The sequence below is a fragment of the Notamacropus eugenii genome, chromosome 3 (assembly GCF_028372415.1).
Source record: "Notamacropus eugenii isolate mMacEug1 chromosome 3, mMacEug1.pri_v2, whole genome shotgun sequence".
In the NCBI taxonomy this organism is placed as follows: domain Eukaryota; kingdom Metazoa; phylum Chordata; class Mammalia; order Diprotodontia; family Macropodidae; genus Notamacropus; species Notamacropus eugenii.
In genome coordinates, this window is record NC_092874.1 from 68,084,221 (window position 1) to 68,103,761 (window position 19,541).

A 19,541-nucleotide genomic window follows, 5' to 3' on the forward strand; every position below is an offset into this window, starting at 1 on the left:
TCAGATCCTTTTTATTTTTAGATGACTCTTTTCTGCTCTGTTTAGACACCCTTTTTTCTTAGTAAATCTGCCTTTATATTTGTAGCACATATAATTGTTGACTGCCTTGAGCAGACATCTCTATATAACATACTTTGCAGGTCGTTTGACTTGACGTCCATATTTTTATTTCAAGTAGGGTTACGGTCTTTTCAAGTTGAATTAGTTTTTTTGTAACTCTTAAGTCAAGGTTAGCTAATGTTAGAGGCTGCATATCTGCCCTTACTATCTTTTTGCCAGGGGGAGTTTGTGATTAACACGTCGACTACTTCCGTTGTGTGGCCTTCCTTGCTTTGAGAGAGGTTTCTCTGTATAAGACATCCAGTCTTCACAGTAATAAGCAGCTCCTGTAAAATATTTTTTAACATTTGCATGTGTAGCATACGAATATATGTGTGTTTACTTTGTAATTTTAAGTTTGAATTTGTGAGAGAGTAATATGCGTTATAGTCAGTGGTGGTGAATGCATTTTCTGACCTGACAATACTCAGATAAATAAACAAGCATATTTCAAGTTAAATATTTTAATTTGTTCAGGAAAACTTTAAATTGATGATGTTTTTCTAATTTATTGTAGTTTAAGCTATTAATTTTTTTCAGTTACTGCTGTTTTAGTATCTTTAGAATTACAGTTACATATTCTTTCATTTATTTGTTTTTTTTTTCTAACTTGCTGAAGCTTTTAATTTGATTACTTAATAATAGAAAAAAATTGAAATCTTATGGATATCCAGGGGACTGATTCACCTCAGTGATTTTCTAAGTAGTAACCTTTAAGCCATTGTATACTTGGTCCTTCCAGTCAAGTAATTTATAATTTTTACCACCAAAACTTAAAAAAAATAAAGCAAAACAAGTCTTTCTTTAGTGTGTGTGGAGGAAGCTTGACTTAATTTTGACTGATACCTAATTTGTATGCAAAACCTTCTCCTGATCATCCTGAACCTGGAAGAGTTTTATTTATTTCCATACTAGTGACAGGTGCTCTGTGAGCATACATTTTTCATAGCTGAGGTTGTTCTAAATGTATTGTGACAAACTAATAAGATCTTTTGAAACTTTTCTTTCCAAGCTGTGTGTGCTAATGTTTTCCTTCTGGTCACTGGGGAAAGCTACATACATTTTTGATATTCATGAAAGACGTTTGGGCACTTACCATTCATTTGAGCCAGATGGCATATGTAAGCCTCTTTTCCTGGAAAGGGAGAAATTGTTGAGCAGCTGTAGCAAAACCTTATGTGACTGCTTATGTAGAACTTGCCCCCTTTTGTGTAAATTATCTCTGAGAAAAAGCTTTTCATAAAATTTTGTGATCCTAATAGGCTCTAAGATTCTTAGGAATTTGAGCACGAAACTATTAACTCTTCTCTACTCGTATCTAGTAATTTCAAATTGTATGTCAAGTGACTTTCTAATAATAAAAGCATCTCTATAATGAAATTCTGTCAAGTTTTGTGTTGTGCTCAAAAGTAAGGAGAATAGGGCAAAAGAGAAGCTGATAGTAAAAAATATGCATTTAGCAGATAATTTAAATATGAATTTTAATGTGTCACAACAGTTGCAGTTCAGGTCTTGACTTGACTATTGGTGGGAACGAGAAGCAGTCTGGGACTGGAATATTAGCTTTTTAAAGGTTCTCTGATCCTGTAATGTTATGCCTGTCCATTCTATTGAACACTCTGTCTTTTGTGGTACAGGATGAGATAGGGGGCAGAGGGTACAGTAGAGGCAGATAATCATCAAATTAAAAGGGAATTTAAAAAAAATAGACACATGGTTGAGGCTTAAGTTAATAAGCTTTTAAGTTCTCATTCTGCATAGTGATAGCAAGAAACCAAGAAACCACAAGCTCTTATACTTTGGTGACTACCTTTTAAAATGTTACATGTCTACAAAGATCATATAAAAGCCTCTTCAGTATATCACAGAATCATAGATTTAGAACTCGAAGGAACTTTTAGAGGCTATCTTCTTTAGCCCTTTTATTTTACAGATGAGAAAACATGGTGCCTGAGATCATTCAGGTGGGAAGTATTAGTGGTGCCACTGGATTCCAGCCCAGCTTGTCTTAACTTTGGTATTGTGTTGGCAAAGATGAACAACATGAAGATATCTATATGCAGAGTAGAAAAGAAAAATAATTGTATATTCAGCTGTGGATATATATTACAGAGTTTACATTTTTAAAAAGTGTATAATAAATCTAGCATACCCATTCCAGACTTGTCCTTTGTGTCTCTGGTCTTGTTTTCTTTTGTGCATTTTTTTTACTTCATTTTTTCTCTAGATTTTATATTTTTATCCTGAATTTAAGGAATATCAATAAAAAGGACATTTCCATATATTCTTTAGATTGAAAAAATGAAATCATGAGTGTCTTTTTATAAAAGCTTGCCCCAAAAGAAAAGTGTATAATAAATTCAACACGTTTCAAAGTTGACTAGCTCATCTGTTTCTTTCTGAATTTTTATTCCCTTCTCTCTATTTAAAAAAAAATGCTCAATGACCATCTCTCTCTTCCTCCCTCCTTACCCCTTTTTTGACAACTTTACCTTAAGTTTTTCCTATCCCCAATAAATGGAGAAAATGTAGTCCTTATAAGAGGTTTACTTAAGCAAACAAGTTCACACATTTACCATGTGCAGAAATGTATGTCTCATTCTGCACCTTGAGCCCATAACTCTTCTGCAAGGACTTGGATAAATCATGACTGGACGGTGCATTGATTAGTGGTTTAAAGTCTTTCAGCATCTTTTTCTCTTTTACAATGTTGTTGTTACTATATACATTGTTTTCCTGGTTCTGCTCACTTTTCTCTATCAAGCCAAGGTCCTTTGCTCTACATCTAGAATTCTTTCCACCACACCGTTCTATCTCTTATTTCCAAGCTATTATTTGGGCATACAACTTTTAAAAAATTCTGTTTTTGGAATTGTTTTATATATATGTTTATGTAGTTGATTTTAAAATTGATGAGCTATTGTAGACTTAACTAACTGTTATCTTTTCCAGGTGTTGACTTCAAGGTGAAGACTATATCAGTTGATGGAAATAAAGCTAAGCTTGCTATATGGGTAAGATTTGTGCATACTTAATAAAATGTTGTTTATAAAACATTAATTTTTAGGAATCTAATAAAGATACATAGTATTCTAAAAGATTTTGATTTGTCTCAGGTATTGTGGTAATTTGTTACCAGTTTAAAAATGTAATAAATACTTAATCTCAAAGTTATTAGGACCTTTGGGGAAGGGTATTTTCAACTTGAGTGTCTCAAATGTTAAAATGCCATTCTATATGAATTAATACTGAAGGCACTTGGTAGGAAGAAATGTAGTGGCACAATGAATATTAAGTTGGAACTTATTTTAACATTCTGTTTGTAAAGTTTGGTGATTTGTCAAATGCCTTTCTTTTTGACATGACATTCTTGCTTGATTTAGTTTCATTCTCTTTTATTGTAGAGTATAGATTATCATTTACTGTGATCCTAATTAGACTCCCTTATGTTACTATCATAGCAAGAAGAGCTAGTAATATAACTACCTGGCAAAAAACATGCTGCTCTTGGGTGCTGGAACAAGTCTTGTGTGGTTGCTCGTAAGTGGTACTGGGAAATGAACGCATGAATCATTTTTGATCTGGAAGATAGATTGAAGGCTACTTATTTCTATGGGTACTTTGGGAATTCCAGTGTATTTCTAACTAGTCCCAGAGAGTCAGGAACCTCAGTTTTTTATAGAATCATTACATTATTAGTGTTTTTAGGGAACCAGCCTAACTTCATGGGTGTCCTCCAGTAGTAGATAATTGGAACTTATGCTCTCTGAATAGCCACATTCATATGTTCTTAGAAAATATTCTCTCAGAATTGCCATATTGTGATAATTCTTGGCCCTTAAAAATTGGTTCTTCCTGAGCTAACTTCTTTCTCAGAGCCTTTATTTTAATTGTTAATCCATCACCCCCAATCTGTCTGCTGGTTTTTGGAAGGCCTGAATTTCCCAGGAAGAGGGTAATACCTGGATGAGTATTTTTTTTCCCCTTATTCACCCCCTAACCTCCCTTCCATTTATTTATCCCTGTCCTTGGAATTGGTTATCTTTTCCAGACAGCTTTAATATTTTTTCCCTTCTGAAAGCCTATATTTCAGGAACTTTTTTATTTTTAATTAAAAAAAAATTTTTTTTATTGTTACTAATTTATTTGTTTTCAGTGTTCTACAATCACTTCCATATATCTTAGATTTTTCCCCTCCCTCCCCACTTCCATCCTACCTTCCCACTCCCTCCCTGAGACAGCATACAGTTTTATATAGATTCTATATATAAATTGCTATTAAATGTATTTTTACCTTAGTCATGTTGCACAGAAGAATTAAAATGAATGGGCGAAATCATAAAACAAACCAAAACATAATACAAAAGAAAATGATCTGCTTCATTCTGTGATTGAATTCCATATTTCCCTGGATGTAGAAGGCATTTTGCTTTAACAGACCATTGGGAATTATTTAAGTCCTTGCATTGCAATGAAGTACTAAGTCTACCAGAAAATTTCTTGCACACTGTGGTTGTTGCTGCGTACAAAGTTCACCTGCTTCTGCTCCTTTCACTCAGCATCAGTTCATATAAGTCTTTCCAGACCTCTCTGAAGTCTTCCTGTTCATCATTTCTTATAGCACAATAGTATTCCATTACATTTATATACCACAATTTATTCAGCCATTCCCCAATTGATAGGCATCCCCTTGATTTCCAGTTTTGGGCCACCACAAAGGTGGTGTTAAATATTTTTGTATATGTGGGACCCTTTCCCATTTTTATGATCTCTTTAGGATACATTCCTAGAAGCCGTATTACTGGGTCAAAGAGTATGCACATTTTTTGTAACCCTTTGGGTATAGAGGAACTTCTTTTTTAAAAAAAATCAAAACAAACTGAAAAAGATGAAAAAACATCTTCACTCCTTTGCACAGGAGGACTGTAAGTGTAAAACACTTTTTAAGTGTGTTGATTTGTTTTACTGAATTGATGTTCTTTAATATTAAACTTTTTAAAAATGCATCCTCTGGGAAGGGAGTGGAGAGGGATTTAGTGAGAAATATAGATTATATAAAAACCAAAGATATTAATAAAATTCTATTTTAAAAATTCATTTAACAAGCAGCAACCAATAGGTCTTTGATTCCATTATTTCTTTGGGATATTACATTCTAAACTTAGTTTGAATACTTTAATGTGTATTATATGACTGGATTTGGAATTAAATGACATAGGTTCATATCCCAGCCTTATGCTATGTATAGATTTTGTGACTTAGTCTATTTATGTACCTACCAAGTTAAAAAAATTTGTTCTTAAGTGATTTTATATGTAACAAAGTTTAAGGTAGAGTAATAGTCCTAGGGACTATTGGCTTTGGAATTGGAGGACCTAGATTCAAATCCCATTTGATACTTAATCCCTGGAAGGCCATAGGCAAATTATTTAACCTTTCTGACCCTTTGTTTCTATATTTTTAAAATGAGGGACTTGATCTAGATCAGATCTTCTTAAACTTTTTCCACTTATGTCCTCTCTTTGCCCAAGAAATTTTTACACAACCCCAAGTATATAGGTATGTAAAATAGGTATATAAATAAAACATGATTTATATGTAAATCATAAAAAAATTTATTTTAAAACAATTTAGCATACATATAATTTTGCCATTTATTAAAGATGAAGGCAAATTTGCATACTAATGAGATGGATGTATTTGTTTATTTTTACATAAAGAATTAAATCTTGGTGGAATATTTGATATTGCAGGATGTAGAGTATCTTCTACGTTTTTCAGAGTTGAGTGATATTTTGATTTTATAATTGTCAATGCTGTGTCCAGAACCAAGGCTACAGTGAAGTTGCAAAATGCAGCATGGGCAAGCACTGCCAGAAACATCTCAGATTTATTACATTTGATTTTGTATTAATTTTTGGTTGTTAAGTATTGAGAAGCCTTTTACTGTTGCTAAATTTTTCGCAACCCACATGTTCAGTTACGTAGACCCCATATGGGATTGCAACCCATAGTTTAAGAAGGGCTCATCTAGATAACTTCAGAGTCCCTTACAGCTCTGCATAGATGATCCTTTGATTCCTGTCTCAATAGCTGTGACCTTTTAAACTTATCTCATTCAGTGTTTAAGTATTTATACATTCCATAGACCCAGTTATGCATTAAATGTTAATAACTACCATTTTCTTAAAACTTAATATAGTTTTAATATAGTCTTTTTAAAAAAATTGATTATTGGGAAAGTGGGTATTTTCTTTTCTGTGTGTTTTAGGAGAAAATATTTTATTTTTCCAATTACATGTGAAGATAGTTATTAACATTCATATTTTAATAAGATTTTGAATTCCCAATTTTTCTCCCTCCCCCTCCCTAAGACAGCAAGCAATCTGATTAAACATATTTCCACGTTAATTATATTGTGAAAGAATCAGAAAAAAAAGGAAAAAACAAAAAGCAAAAAAAGTGAAAATAGTATATGCTTTGATGTGCTTTCAGACTCCATAGTTCTTTCTCTGGATGTGGATAGCATTTTCCATCATGAGTCTTTTGGAATTGTCTTGGATCATTGTATTGCTGAGAAGAGCTAAATCTATCAAAGTTAGTCATCAAACAATATTACTGTTACTGTGTACAATGTTTTCCTGGTTCTTCTCACTTCACTCAGCATCATTTCATAGAAGTCTTTCCAGATTTTTCTGAAATCCACCTGCTCAGCATTTCTTGTAGCAAAATAGTATTCCATTATATTCATATACCTCAACTTGTTCAGCCATTCCCCAGTTTATGGGCATCCCTTCAATTTCCAGTTCTTTGCCACGAGAAAAAAACCTATTATAAATATTTTTGTGCATGAAAGTCCTTTTCCCTTTTTTGTGACCTCTTTGGCATACAGTCCTAGAGGCGATATTGCTAGGTCAAAGGGTATGAACATTTTTATAGCCCTTTGGGTATAGTTCCAAATTTCTCTCCAGAATGTTTGGATCAGTTCACATTTCCAGCAACAATGCGTTAGAGTCCCAGTTTTCCCACAACTCCAGTGTTTATCATTTTCCTTTTTTGTCATATTTGCCAGTCTGATAAGTGTTGGTGTGATACCTCAAGAGTTGTTTTGATTTGTATTTCTCTAATCAGTAGTTATTTAGAGCATTTTTTCATATGACTATGGATAGCTTTGATGTCTTATCTGAAAACTTCCAGTTCATATCATTTGACCATATATCAGTTGAGGAATGACTTGTGTTCCCATAAATTTGACTCAGTTTTCTATATATTTGTGGAATGCGACCTTTATCAGAGACACTGGTTGTGAAAATTGTTTTCCAGCTTTCTCATTTCCTTCTAATCTTTTTTACATTGTTTTTGTTTGTACAAAACTTTTAAATTTAATCAGAAATATCTGTTTTGTATTCATAATATTCTCTATCTCTTGTTTGGTCATAAATTCTTCCCTTCTTCATAGATCTGATAGGAAACTATTCCTTGCTTTCCTAGTTTCCTTATAGTATCAGCCTTTCTATCTAAAACCATATCTAAATCTAAAACCCATCTTGACCTATCTTTGTATATGATGTGAGATGTTGGGCTATGTCTAGTTTTCTGCCATACTATTTTCCATTTTTCCCAACATTTTTTGTCAAATAGTGAATTCTTATTTCAGAAGCTGGAGTCTTTGTGTTTATCAAACAGATTACTGTAGTCATTTACTGCTGTGTCTTGTGTACTTAATTTATTCCACTGATCCATCACTCTTATTTCTTAGCCAGTACCAAATTAGTTTTGATGATTACTGCTTTATAATACAGTTTTTGATGTGGTAAGGATAAGCTACCTTCCTTTGCATTTTTTTAAAATTAATTTTCTGGATATTCTTGAGCATTTTGTCTTTCCAGATGAATTTTGTTATTTTTTCTAGCTCTATAAAAATTTTTTTTGCTAGTTTGATTGCTGTGGCACAGAATATGTAAATTAATTTAGGTAGAATTGCAATTGGTATTTTTCCAATTATTTAGATTTGATTTTATTTGTGTGAAGTGTTTTGTAATTGTGTTCATATGGTTTCTGGGTTTGTCTTGGCAGGTAGACTCCCAAATATTTTATATTGTCTGCAGTTATTTTAAGTGGAATTTCTCTTTCTGTTTCTTGCTGCTGGGCTTTGTTGGTAATATATAGAAATGCTAATAATTTTTGTGTGTTTATTTTATATCCTGCAACTTGCTAAAGTTGTTAATTATTTCAAATAGTGTTTTAGTTTATTCTCTAGATATACCATCATATCATCTATAAAGAGTGATAGTTTTGTTTCTTCATTACATAATTCCTTCAATTTCTTTTCTTCCTGATAAAACTAACATTTCTAGTACAGTATTGAATAATAGAAGTGATAATGGGCATTTTTGCTTCACCCCTGATTTTACTGGGAAGGCTTCTAGCTTATCCCCATTACATATAATGCTTGCTGATGGTTTTAGAGAGATACTACTTATCATTTTAAGGAAAACTCCATTTATTGCTGTGCTCTCTAGCGTTTTTAATGGTAATGGGTGCTGTATTTTGTCAAAAGCCTTTTCTGCATCTATTGATAATCATATGATTTCTCTTGGTTGTGTTATTGATATGGTCAGTTATGCTGATAGTTTTCCTAATATTGAAGCAGCCCTGCATTCTTGATGTAAATTCCATCTGTTCGTAGTATATTAAATACTTCAAGTAATAACTGCCATAATCTCTTTGCTATTATTTTATTTAAAATTTTTGCATCAATATTCATTAGGGAAATTGGTCTGCAATTTTCTTTGTCTGTTTTGGCTCTTTTTAGTTTAGGTATCAGCACCATATTTGTGTCAGAAAAGGACTTTGATAGGACTCCTCCTTCGCCTGTTTTTCCAGATAGTTTATATAGTATTGGAATTAATTGTTCTTTAAGTGTTTGGTAGAATTCACTTGTAAAATCATTTGGCCCTGAATTTTTCTTAGAGAGTTGATTGATGACTTATTCAATTTCTTTTTCTAAAATGAGGTTATTTAAATATTTTATTTCCTCTTCTGTCAATCTAAGCAATTTATATTTTTGTAAATATTCATCCATTTCACTTAGATTGTTAGGTTTATCAGCATACATTTGTACAAAATAACTCCTAATTATTGCTTTAATTTCTTCATTGGTGGTGAATTCACCCTTTTCCTTTTTGATTATGGTAGTTTGATTTTCCTCTTTTTTAAAATCAGAGCAAAGGGTTATCTGTTTTATTTTTTATTGTTGGTCCCTCCATGCCCCTCCCCCTCCCCCCATAAAACCAGCTCTTAGTTTTATTTATTAGTTCAGTAGTTTTCTTACTTTCAGTTTTATTAATCTTTGCTTTGATTTTCACAGTTTCTAATTTGGTGTTTAGTTGGGGGTTTTTAATTTGTTCTTTTTCTGGCTTTTTTAAGTTACATACACAATTTGTTGATCTGTTCTTTCTCTATTTTATTTGTGCAAGTAAGCATGTAGAGACATAAAATTTCTCCTAATTACCACTTTGGCTGACTCATAAATTTAGGTATGTTGTCTCATTATTGTCGTTCTCTTTGATGAAATTATTGATTGTTTCAATGATTTGTTGTTTAACCCACTCATTCTTTAGGATTAGATTATTTAGTTTCCAATTAACTTTTAATCTTTCTTTCCATGGCCCTTTTATTACATGTAATTTTTATTGCATCATGATCTGAAAAGGATGCATTTAATATTTCTGCCTTTCTGTATTGAATTGTGAGGTTTTTGTGCCCTAATACATGATTAGTTTTTGTGTAGGTGCCATATACTGCTGAGCAAAAGGTATATTCTTTTCTATCCTCATTCAGTTTTCTCCATTTTCAGTTTTCTCTATCATATGTAACTTTTCTAAAATTCTATTCTCCTTCTTATCTTCTTTCTTGTTTATTTTGTGGTTAGATTTATCTAGTTCTGAGAAGAGGAGACTGAGTTCTCTCCAGTATAATTTTGCTGTCTGTTTCTTCCTGTAACTCACTTAAATTCTCCTTTAAGAATCTGGATGCTATATAACTTGGTGGACATATGTTTAGTATTGATATTGCTTTATTGTCTATGGTACCTTTTAGCAAGATGTAGTTTCCTTCCTTGTCTCTTTTAATTAGATCTAATTTTGCTTTTGCTTTGCCTGCGATCAGGATTGTTTCCCCTGCTTTTTTTATTTAACTCCAGCTGAAGAAATATATTCTGCACCAGCCTTGTACTTTTACTCTTTGTGTGTCTCTCTGCTTCAGATATGTTTGTTGTAAACAGCATAATGTAGGATTCTGGTTTTTAATCTACGCTGCTATTCACTTTCATTTTATGGTAGCTTTTATCCCATTCACATTCTCAGTAATGATTACGAACTGTGTATTTTCCTCCATCCTATTTTTCCCCCTATTTGTACTTTCTCTGTCCTTTCACCCTGTCCCTCCTCACCAGGATTTTGCTTCTGAGTACTGCCTCCTTCTGTCTGCCCTCCCTTGTATTAGCACTCCTTCCCCCTTTTCTTTTCCTTTTCCCCTCCTACTTTCCTATAGGGCAAGTTGAATTTCTATACCCAACTGATTGAATATGTTATTTCTTTTTTTGAGCCAAATCCAGTGAAAGTAAGGTTCAAACAATGCTCAACCTCACTCTTTTTTCCCTGTACTGTAATAGGTCTTTTATGCCTCTTCTTGTGATGTAATTTACCCCATTCTGCCTCTCCCTTTCCTCTTTTCACAGTATAATCCTTTTTTTCCACCTCTTAATTTTTTTTCTATCATCACATCACATCATCTTATACCCACACCCTCTGTCTATGTGTAGTCCTTCTAACTGTTGTAAGAAGAGGTATAGTTCTCAAGAGTTACAAGTATCATTTCCCATGTAGAATTGTAAACAGTTTAACCTTATTGATTAACATGTTTTTATTTCCTGTTGACCTTTTTATGCTTCTCTTGATTCTTGTAGTTAAAGATTGAATTTTCTGTTCACTTCTGGTGTTTTCATCAGGAAAGTTTGAAATTCCCCTATTTCATCAAATGGTCATCTTTTCCCTTGAAAGATTTGCTCAGTTTTGCTGGATAGTTGATTCTTGGTTGTAATCCAATCTCCTTTGTTTTGCATAATATCATATTCCAAGCCTTCCGATTCTTTAATGTATATACTGCTAAGTCCTGTGTAATCCTGACTATGGCTCCTTGATATTTGAATTGTTTCTTTCTGGCTGCTTGACCTGATAGTTCTGGAATTTGGCTACAATATTCTTTTGAATTTTCATCTTGGAATCTTTTTCAGGAGGTGATAGGTGGATTCTTTCATTTACTAATTTTATCCTCAGGTTCTAGGCTATAAGGGCAGTTTTCCTTGATAAGTTCTTGAAATATGCTATCCAGGTTCTTTTTCTTTTCTTTATCTCTCCTGCATCTATTTTCTAGGTCAGTTGTTTTTCTAATGAGGTATTTCACATTTTCTTCTATTTTTTCATTTTTTGATTTTGTTTGACTGATTTTTGATGTCTCATGAGAGTCATTATCTTCCACTTGCCCTGTTCTAATTTTTACGGAATTAATTTTTTTGGTCAGCTTTTCTACCCCTTTTTCCATTTGGACAATTCTACTTTTTAAGGAGTTGTTTTCTTCAGTGAATTTCTTTTTCCATTTGGCCAATTGTATTTTTCAAGGAATTGTTTTCTTCAATTTTTGTTTTTCCTTTTCCAAGCTGTTGACTCTCTCTTGCGTACCTCTCATTTCTTTTCCCAATTTTTCTTCTGCCTTTCTTATTTGATTTTTAAAAATTCTCTTTGAGCTCTTACAGGAGGATTTTTGTGCTTGAGACCAGTTTTGCATGTGGACATTTTTGACACTGTTGTCCTCTTCATTTCAGTTTGTATTTTAATCTTTCCTGTTGCCATAGTAGCTTTGTATGGTCAGGGCTCTTTTTTATTTGTTGCTCATTTTCTTGTGTATTTTTGTGACTTTCAAAGTTGAGCTTTGCTCCTGGGGTACTGGAAACAGAGTCCCAAGCTTCTTGTGCTGGGGACCAGGGAGCTAGCTCATCAGTGATTTTCTGTGCTGGGGCCTCCAGGTGCTGGTAGCTTGTCCACTGCACTGGGGTGACTCAGCCTAGTCGCACCTGTTCTGCCCTGTGTTCTGGGGCTGGCACTTTGCCTTCTGCTTTAGGGCTAGAGGCCTCACAGCAGCCTGTTGTGCCACTGGCCTACTGAACCAGGACCACAGGGCCTTTGTTGCTGATCTGTGCTATGGCTAAGAGCCTCCCACTGGCTATCTAGGCACTGTATGTGCTGGATTGTGCTCCCCTTTTACCTAAGTAAGACAGACCTTTCCTGAAGTCCTCCTAAGTTATCTTAAACTGGAAAATTGTTTCACTTTGTCTTTTTGTGGGTTCTATTGCTCCAGAAACCATTTAGAGGCTGATTTAACATTGCTTCTGAGGGAAGCTAAAGGGAAGGAGCTCAGGCAGCTTCTTGATTTTTCTCTACCCTCTTTGAAAGTGAATATTTTCATGTTGATAAATTTGTTCTAATTTCATTTTGTGGTTCATCATGGTAATATTTTTATTGAATTGATTTTGAAGAATGGCAGTTGCAATATATGGGTTTTGGTCACTTTCTGGAGGCTTTAGGTCCTGCTTTTTATAGAATTAATTTGTAGGTAGAATGAATATTCTGACCTAATGAAAACAGAAATGTTAATTTCAATTGATCATAATAGAATTTTGAAGTTAATTTGTTTGGCCAATAAATTTCAAGAGGATTAATTTCCATAGGAGTAATCATCTTGATTTGCATATATTTTCTTTATAATTTTCATCTACTTTCTACATAATTTTGTTTGTTGTGAGGGTAGAAAATGATTTTTAGTTAAAACAATTTTGCATGTAGGACAACTTTAAACAGTTGAAATTTTAAAATCTGAAATTTGGCAGGTTCTGATCCAAGACTCCTCCCTCTTTTCCTTACACCCCAGCCCCTTAACAAAAAAACCCCAAAATGATATACTTTTTTAATACAAGTACATCTTTAAAATATTAATGATGAAACTGTAGAAGTTAAAGGTTTTGATTCTAGTTTTAGCCCTTGGATTACAGATACCAAACAAATAGGTAAACCTGTTAATCTACAATCATGGATAGAGTATGTATGTATAGTGTATGTGCATATATACAGCAGCTACTTTAGTTGTTAAATTCCTCCAAACCAGTGAAAGCTATAACAATTGGAAAAACTGTAGAATGGAAAAACATGGTGAGTAATGAACTGGATGCTACTTTCCTGTCTCCTTTAATTACAGATGAAAAAGGGGGATGCTTTCTTTTATATAACTCAGAATTCTGTACAGAATATAAAAATTCATTGGAATTGTAGAAAAACTCATAAAAAACATTGTGAAATGCATGTTTTAGTTATTTAGCTCACTTAGTTCATACTGCTTTGGTATTAAGACACACAATTATGTAATATGTTGTGTTTCTCTATAACCCTAAAAAATAAATAGTTTTTGACTCATTTTTTCAAATGAAGAAACTTAGTTAAAGAATCTGTCATTTTTTTCTATCACCCCATAAGAATTATAAGTTAGTTGCCAAATTTAAACTTTAGAAATTCTTAGTAACTTGCTTTGTTCCTAAACTCATTCCATTATACCTAGTCTGTGTTTGCTCAGTATTAGTTTCAATATCTTCTCAAGGAAGAAAGTGTTAATAATTGTGTCCATATCATCATGTACCCTTTGGGAAAGTTAAACTCTCCAGTGTGTGATTACTAAACTCATGGAATGAATTGCCACTCTTGGGGACTCTGTTAGATCCTGGCCAATGTTGTGTTGTAGTTTTGGCCTTTTTGAGAGTAGCATGGTTTCTGGAAGTAGGATAAAAGTGTTGCTGCTGTACCCTACCTTGGTCAAATCTATTATTTTCATTTCCAAAATCCTTGCCTCTACCCAAAGAACCATCCCATGTAATAAGAATTGGAAAAGAAAGGAAAGGGTTGAGGGGTAAAGTTTGAAAGGTGGTTCAGTAAAACCAGTCAATACATGTTAATGTCTGGTGCTGAGTATCAGATTTTAAGAAAGAGGTTGATATGATGTAATGTTTTGTAATGGTGGTTATCCTTTGTTCTGGAGGAGGACCAAAATGACATCACTTTGTTGGAGTCCAGATACTCTGTGTCCCACTGTGGCTGATCAGGCTGAGACCTTGGAAGGCTTTATGACAGCTCAAACACAAATATTCTACATTAACATTTGAAGTGGAGATGTCTCTAAATTTGCACATCTCATGTTCCTTTTGAACTACTGCAATTCTGCTATCATAGAGCATAGTACTTTCTTAGATGCAGACACATCATGCTGAGAAGTCCTTTGCCAGTATCTCCATATCATGCAATTGATTCCAAAGTTCTTCAGCGAGACCTTGAGAATGTCTTTGTATTGGTCCTCTGACCTCCATGTGAGTGTTTGTCTTTTGTGAGTTCTCTAAAATAGTCTTTTAAGCAAACCTGTGTTAGGCATTCAGACAGTGTGGGCAAAGCTTAGAATTCCGAACAATTCAAACCAAGGACCTCAGTGTCCAGTACCTTATCCTACCAGGTGATCCTCAGAATCTTCCTAAGACAATTCAAATGGAAATGATTCAGTTTTGTGGCATGACACTTGATATACCGTTCAAGTTTCACAGGCATACAGCAGTGAGGTGAGCACAACAGCTTTGTAGCTCTTCAGTTTGGTAGGCAGTCTAATACCTCTTCTCTCCCACACTTTCCTTTGGATCCTCCCAAAAGCTGAGTTAGCTCTGGAAATGCTATGTCAGCCTCATCATCTGTGAGTCCATCCCTGGAAAGTATACTAACAAAGTAAGTGAACTTATCCACAGCATTCATCATTTCTCCATGTAACAAGGATTTTGAATAGGTCTTAGGTTTATGCTATGTGAACTAAGGATATTTATCCTGGAGAAAAGCAGGTTGGGATAGGTGGGGCACAATGGCTGTCTTTAGGTGTTTAAAAGGCGCTCTTGTGGAAGAAAGTTTAGTCTTGGTCTGCTTAGCCCTAGAAGGCAGAATAGGAACTCTGGGTGAAGAGTTGAAAGGAGACAGATTTAGATTTCCTAATAATTAGGGTTTTCTAAATGTGGAATTAGCTAATTCCCTATTATTGGGGATCTTTAAGAAAAGATCATTTGTTGGATTTGTTGTAAAATGAATTATTTTTCAAATATGGGTTGGACTGGATGGCTATTAAGATCCATTCTAAGTCTGAAATTCTGTGAAGCTGCATTTGAAAAACTCATCTCCTGCCTTCTTTTCTATTCCTGAGTAAAAACACAATTTCAGTAACATTTCTGGGCAGACTGAAACACAAATGGGATAGGTATGGAATAGTGGAGTAGGATCCTTTATACTAAAGAAATAGGACATGGTTTTTCTGGACACAGCCCAGGCATTATTGTGGTGGATTTGACATAATAGAAAGAACATATATAGAGGTAATATAGTAAATTTTTGCTCTGTCGTTTGTTGACTTGGTTCATCATTTAGCCTTGTTGGGTCTTAATTTCCCCTAAAATGAAGGCTTTTAGATTAGAGACCTCTGAGGTCTCTATCAGTTCAGGAATCCCATTGTTCTATGTCTTTCAATACCATTTTAGGAAATCTTCAATACCATTTAGGAAATCTTTCTCTCTTAACCTGTTAGAGATCTCCATTTGGAGACCTTTATGTAATTACATTGATTGTAGCCTAGTTTTGTAGTTGTGATAGAATCCTAGAATTATTGATCTAGAGCTGGTTGTGACCTTTGAGGCCATTTATTTCAACTCCTTAATTTTTCAGATGAGAAAACTGAGGCCAGTGGAAGTTAAATGACTTCTTATTACACAGGTATAGCTAGTGTCCAGCAACAAAAATTTAGTACTAGTTAGGCTGGCTGATATTCATTGTGAATTTTTAAAAATTCCTTTCTCTCATTCATTTTAAATCTATAAAGTTAGTCTAAAAAACTAACATCAGATTTTTTTCATACCTCAAGTGGATATCTTCTGCAGTGGTTTTCATTTACTCATCTACTTAGGTTATTGTGTAACATGATTTAAATAACGTTGGATGTTAAAATTGTATAAACTCTTTTTGTATTGGGAACTTTAATTGGCTTTTGTTTTAAAGTGAGAACATAACATTTTGGTGTCTTTGGGATCTATAACAGCTTGTCTCATTTTCCGATGATCAGTCTTGCATGTAATTGGAATGTACATTGAGATTTGGTGCTCTCTGCCTGGTGTGCCAAAATGTAAAGCTGATTTGAAACAGACTCAAATATATTTTAGTCCTTCTTTCCTTAATTTTATCAGCCACTGTAGCCACTAATTAAAATACCTGTAGCCACTAATTAAAATACCCTGGGTTAAAGATGCTAATAATAAATATTAAATTACATTTGTTTAAAATTCTAGTAGTTCTTCATTTTTTTTACTTTAACTCCTACAGTTTCTTTCCACTCTCCTAGTATTGTAATTAGAGGGACAGGTAATGTGAAATTTTAATAAGATCACATACTGTTTTATAGATAGCTTTCATATACAGGTTCCATTTGGTTTCAGAGTATTAGAAATTATGGTTTGGGGTGGGAAGGATTCATAACTACTGTAGATAAGAGCTGAAAACCAACTGAGTAGAATTAGTAAAAATGAGAAAGACTTTCTCATTTAGTCACTGTAGTCAAGTGAAAAGTATTTTCAGTGTTTATAAATATTGTGCACTAATGGAGCTATCTATCTGGTTTTATTGCCAATTGTTTTTCAGAGAAAATAGAGACCTCAGTTTACTACATCATGGATTATATCTAATGTTTTTCCATTTGCTGTGCATTTGGCTACTAAACTGGTTATTCCCTTTGGCTGACATAATTTGGAAATCTGTCCTTTAACATTCCACCCATGTGGCCTTTTTGGGGAAAAGGAAGGAGCAGAGAGCACCAGTGGTTGAAAAGGCAAGGAAATCAGCAGAATGGAAGGAGGTGATTTGAGAATTTGACCCTTTCCTTTCCCTTCTAAATGGAATTTGCTTGATTTTAAGAAGTTGAGAAGGTGTTGTACCATGCATAGCTCTTGACTTCAGACTAGAAATATGACAACGTCCGACAACGTAAACCATAGAATTTTAAAGCTGGAGGGAATCTGAGATAATCAAGCTTCGTCCCATCATGTTGCACATAAGGGGACCGAAGCCCAGAAAGATAATTGTGCACTTCATCAGTAAAAATTTTTGAGCACTCAGTATCTTTTTACTTACTCATAAAGTAAATATCTGTACTACTCTGCTAATAATTATGCATATTACAGAACACAAAGATAGAAATTTAAAGGATGCAATAAAAACGAAATAATATTTGATCCCAGAGTTAATAGGGAGATATTAGAGTTTTTTAAGGAGGGGGTTAACATGGTTGGACTTTTTACTTGAGAAATGACAATTGGGTGATATTGAGGATGGATTAGAGTTGGAAGAGACTTGTGAATGAAATTGTACAGGTAGCTACAAGATTATGTAACTGATTAGATATGTGGGATGAGGGGAGCATGTGGAATTGGGCATCACACCAAAAGTATGAATCTGGCTGACTGGAAGGATGGTAGAGTCATCAGTAGAAATGAGAAGAATTGGAAGAAGGGTGGATTTTGGGGGGGGAAATATAAAGTAATAAGATTTAGATTGCAGCCTAGCTGTACCTTCTCATCTGATTACTTTGTCCTGCCAAAAATGAGGAAAGAGGCTGGGTTCTTACTGGTCACACTCATTGCCTGGTGCTTGTTGAAATTGTAAAGAGATAGAGGTGAAAGGAACACAGAGAATTTCAACAATGCGTCTGCTAGTGCAAGTGCTCTGGTTGGGGTTAGGTTGTATTTTATATAACTGCTCTGAAGGGCCTCTGCCTGGAATGGAACATAAGGGGAGAGGTTACACAGCAGAGGGAAGGGCTTGTGGAAGGAATGCTGTGTGAAGTGGGGGGGAAGTTGTGTTGGAGTCAAGCCCTATGATTGGCTGTCATGTAGTGGGCTTATGTGAGTCATCTGCCCTCTCTCTGGTTATCCCTTGGAGAGCTATGCTATATATTCCACTGAAGATACAGGGTGACCATTTCCCCCCACTTCATCAAACACTGAACTAAATAATTGCCTTATTAACTGCATCTTGGTCAGTTGTGAACTAGTTTGAACAGATAGGAGTTGCCTCAGACCAATTTTATATGCTTAACTAATCCGTAGATTTTGTAACTATTTCTTCTGTATAAATTACAATCCAACCATATCTTTTCAATTCTCTGTAGTCCTTTTCCATAGCTTTACTATTTTGATTATGATAATGATGGCTCGTTTTTATATAGTGCCTTAAGATTTCCAAAAAGCACTTTATGCAACATTTTACACATGACATTGATAGCTGAGCTTCAGGGGAGTGAAGTGACTTGCCTCATCGTCACACAGCTAGTAAATGTCAGAGTTGGAATGTCAACCTAGATTTCTCCTGACTCTAAGTCTAGCACTCTTCCCACTATATCATGCTTCCTCTGTAGTGTTTTCCTCAGATAAATGTTCTGATTTTAATGAACTAATCCATCCAATTATGTGTCAGAGTCCAGTAGAGTTTTTTAAAATGCTTTTTATTTTTCCTGGGTGAATTATACATCAGTAACTGTTCTCAGTGGCCTTGTGCTATAGAGGCTGATATGGGAACTTTTGAGTGGTGCCAGGGAGAGCAACTGTCTGACTCTTCATGGCCCCATTTGGGGTTTTCCTGACAAGATACTGGAGTAGTTGCCATTTCTTTCTCTAGTTCATTGTATAGATGAGGAACTGAGGCAAATAGTATTAAATGACTTGGCCAGGGTCACACAGCTAGCAAGTGCCTGGGGCCAGACACGTGTTTGTCTTGTTTGTGTTTTCTATATGGAGCATTTGTGTTGCAATTCCTCGAGGACAGTTGTTGGTTCTGATCTTTGGCATCTGTTCAGAGGGAACGAGTGCAGAGCTATGTGTCCTGTGTGTTCTAAAATGAATATTGCCTTTTGTTTTATTTGGACAGTTTTATATGTTGCTTTAGTGAATTTTTAAGTTCATCTTGAATTACTGGTATCATAAGACTTGTAAAAAGGATGTTTTGTGATATATAGATATGAAATTTCCCACTGGCAGCTACTTCAACCTGGAAATTAATTTATTCTCTTCCATAACTAGAATATTCAGAGAATCCATGATTCCCTTAGAGAAACATTCTTGATAGCATTGGTTTGGTGATTTTTGCCAAATTAGCTCAACTATATAGACATTAAAAATCATTTGAATTGAAATTAAGACTTAATAATTCTAAATGGAATTATTATAATTATCATTATAATTATTAACAGATAAAGGGAAATTTCTGATTTAAAAT

At 34.2% G+C, this 19,541-nt stretch overlaps 1 protein-coding gene across 1 annotated transcript in view; it reads left to right on the plus strand.

Moving 5' to 3' along the window:
* Nucleotides 1-19,541, plus strand: part of RAB18 (RAB18, member RAS oncogene family) — a 50,252-nt gene that overhangs the window by 24,699 nt on the left and 6,012 nt on the right. The window contains exon 3 of the mRNA XM_072651812.1: nucleotides 3,052-3,113. Coding sequence (XP_072507913.1) covers nucleotides 3,052-3,113 — 62 coding nt within the window. The remainder of the gene's footprint in view (nucleotides 1-3,051; nucleotides 3,114-19,541) is intronic.